Genomic DNA, 1,884 nt, shown 5'->3' with positions numbered 1-1,884 from the left:
AAAAATGCGAACTTCATTGCCAAAGTTTATTTCAGGTGCCACATGCGCTGGCTGGAATACCCAGAGTTGGTGCATCAGAACTGAGTTTTTTAGGCACACCCTTGGTCGAGGGCGATTATCAAATAAAGTTTTTTGACCAAAAGCTCTCTGAGCTTAAATTCGCCCTGGGTCGTGTTTCCTGTCTTTTGGCCCATAATACCTAGACTGTTATCCGCAATGCCCTCAGTTTTCCCAAATTGTGTACTTCCTGCGTACATCCAAACACATTGACCCTTCTAAATTGGGCGAATTTGACGGAGCCCTGCGCACCGCCCTGTCGTCGATTTGCAATGTTCAAGTGACCGACAGTGGTTGGTCCCAGGCTCAGCTGCCGGTGCGATTTGGTGGGCTGGGGATGCTTAGCGTGGTTCAGCTGGCTCCTGTTGTTTATAATTCTTCTGCCGCTGCCACTCTCGACCTGCAGTCTTCCCTGCTCCACCGGTTTTTTCGTTGCCGCGATATTCTTCCCCCAGTGTCAGCCCCGGGGGACCGTACGCACGTCCAAATTTTGAACGAAGAATATAAAAAGATCTTTCAAAATTTGTTGTCTTCATGCGGCGATGACTTTTCCACCGCTCGTTTGTTGGCCATGTCCAGCGTTGCCAGCTGTGGGTGGTTGAGATCGTGGCCCAACACCTCTGTGGGCACCAGGCTTGACGACGAGTCTGTGAAATTTGCCATTGGCTTCAGACTTGGCCTGGTCATTCAAAATAAATACACGTGCCGATGTGGCGCTGGGGCGGACGAGTTTGGGCACCACGGTTTGGTTTGTTGCCTGAGTGGGGGCCGTCAACTACGTCACTCAGCGCTAAACGAATACATTTGTCGGCTCTTCTCCAAGGCTTCAATCCCGGTTCTCAAGGAACCATCCGGCATTTCTGCACATGATGGTTGGCGCCCGGACGGATGCACACTAATACCTTGGAGAGCCGGCAGATGTTTGGCGTGGGATGTTACGGTCCTTGGCACCCTTGCCGAACGATATGTAAACCTGACAAGTAAAGAATGCGGTTTGGCCGCGGCCAGGGCAGCGGACGAGAAAATGAAAAAAATATGGGAACGCCCTCCCCTTGATGGAATTCTTGCCAATATGTATCAAGGTTCTCGGCCCGATGGACCCCAATACCCTTAAATTTCTTAAGGCAATATGTAAAATGATCAGCGTCAGATCAGGCGACAGCAAGGAACTGTTTTTCGCAACTAACCACATTTCGTGCAGTGGTTCCTGCGTGTCTGTGTGCTTGAAAATATCCAACTGAATGCCGACATGTGCAATTAACGACAAATCAAAGTGTTAATCCATTTGTTACTTGATGTTTGACGGCTCAGTGTCACTCATCATGTTTTGGTTTTAACATACATATATACATACATACATACATACATACATACATACATACATACATACATACATACATACATACATACATACATACATACATACATACATACATACATACATACATACATACATACATACATACATACATACATACATACATACATACATACATACATACATACATACATACATACATACATACATACATTGTCGGCTCTTCTCCAAGGCTTCAATCCCGGTTCTCAAGGAACCATCCGGCATTTCTGCGCATGATGGTTGGCGCCCGGACGGATGCACACTAATACCTTGGAGAGCCGGCAGATGTTTGGCGTGGGATCAAAGTGTTAATCCATTTGTTACTTGATGTTTGACGGTTCAGTGTCACTCATCATGTTTTGGTTTTAACATACATACATACATACATTTTGTTGATTTGTTTTTACCGTTTTTAACGTTTTTCATAAATTTGTGTTTAAGTTCTGGCTCATTTCCATCAGTGTTTA

At 45.7% G+C, this 1,884-nt stretch overlaps 1 protein-coding gene across 1 annotated transcript; it reads right to left on the bottom strand.

The window, feature by feature from the left end:
• Positions 1-222: 222 nt before the first annotated feature.
• HELRODRAFT_179484 (hypothetical protein) lies at positions 223-1,249 on the bottom strand (the record flags this gene model as incomplete). The annotated part of the gene is made up of 2 exons (XM_009028315.1): positions 223-313; positions 960-1,249. 2 exons carry the CDS (start codon positions 1,247-1,249, stop codon positions 223-225), a joined length of 381 nt encoding a protein of 126 aa, XP_009026563.1.
• Positions 1,250-1,884: the final 635 nt, after the last annotated feature.

The sequence above is a fragment of the Helobdella robusta genome (genome assembly GCF_000326865.2).
Source record: "Helobdella robusta unplaced genomic scaffold HELROscaffold_54, whole genome shotgun sequence".
NCBI lineage: Eukaryota > Metazoa > Annelida > Clitellata > Rhynchobdellida > Glossiphoniidae > Helobdella > Helobdella robusta.
Note: the sequence above shows the minus strand (reverse complement) of the source record. Positions and strands in the feature narration are given on the sequence as shown.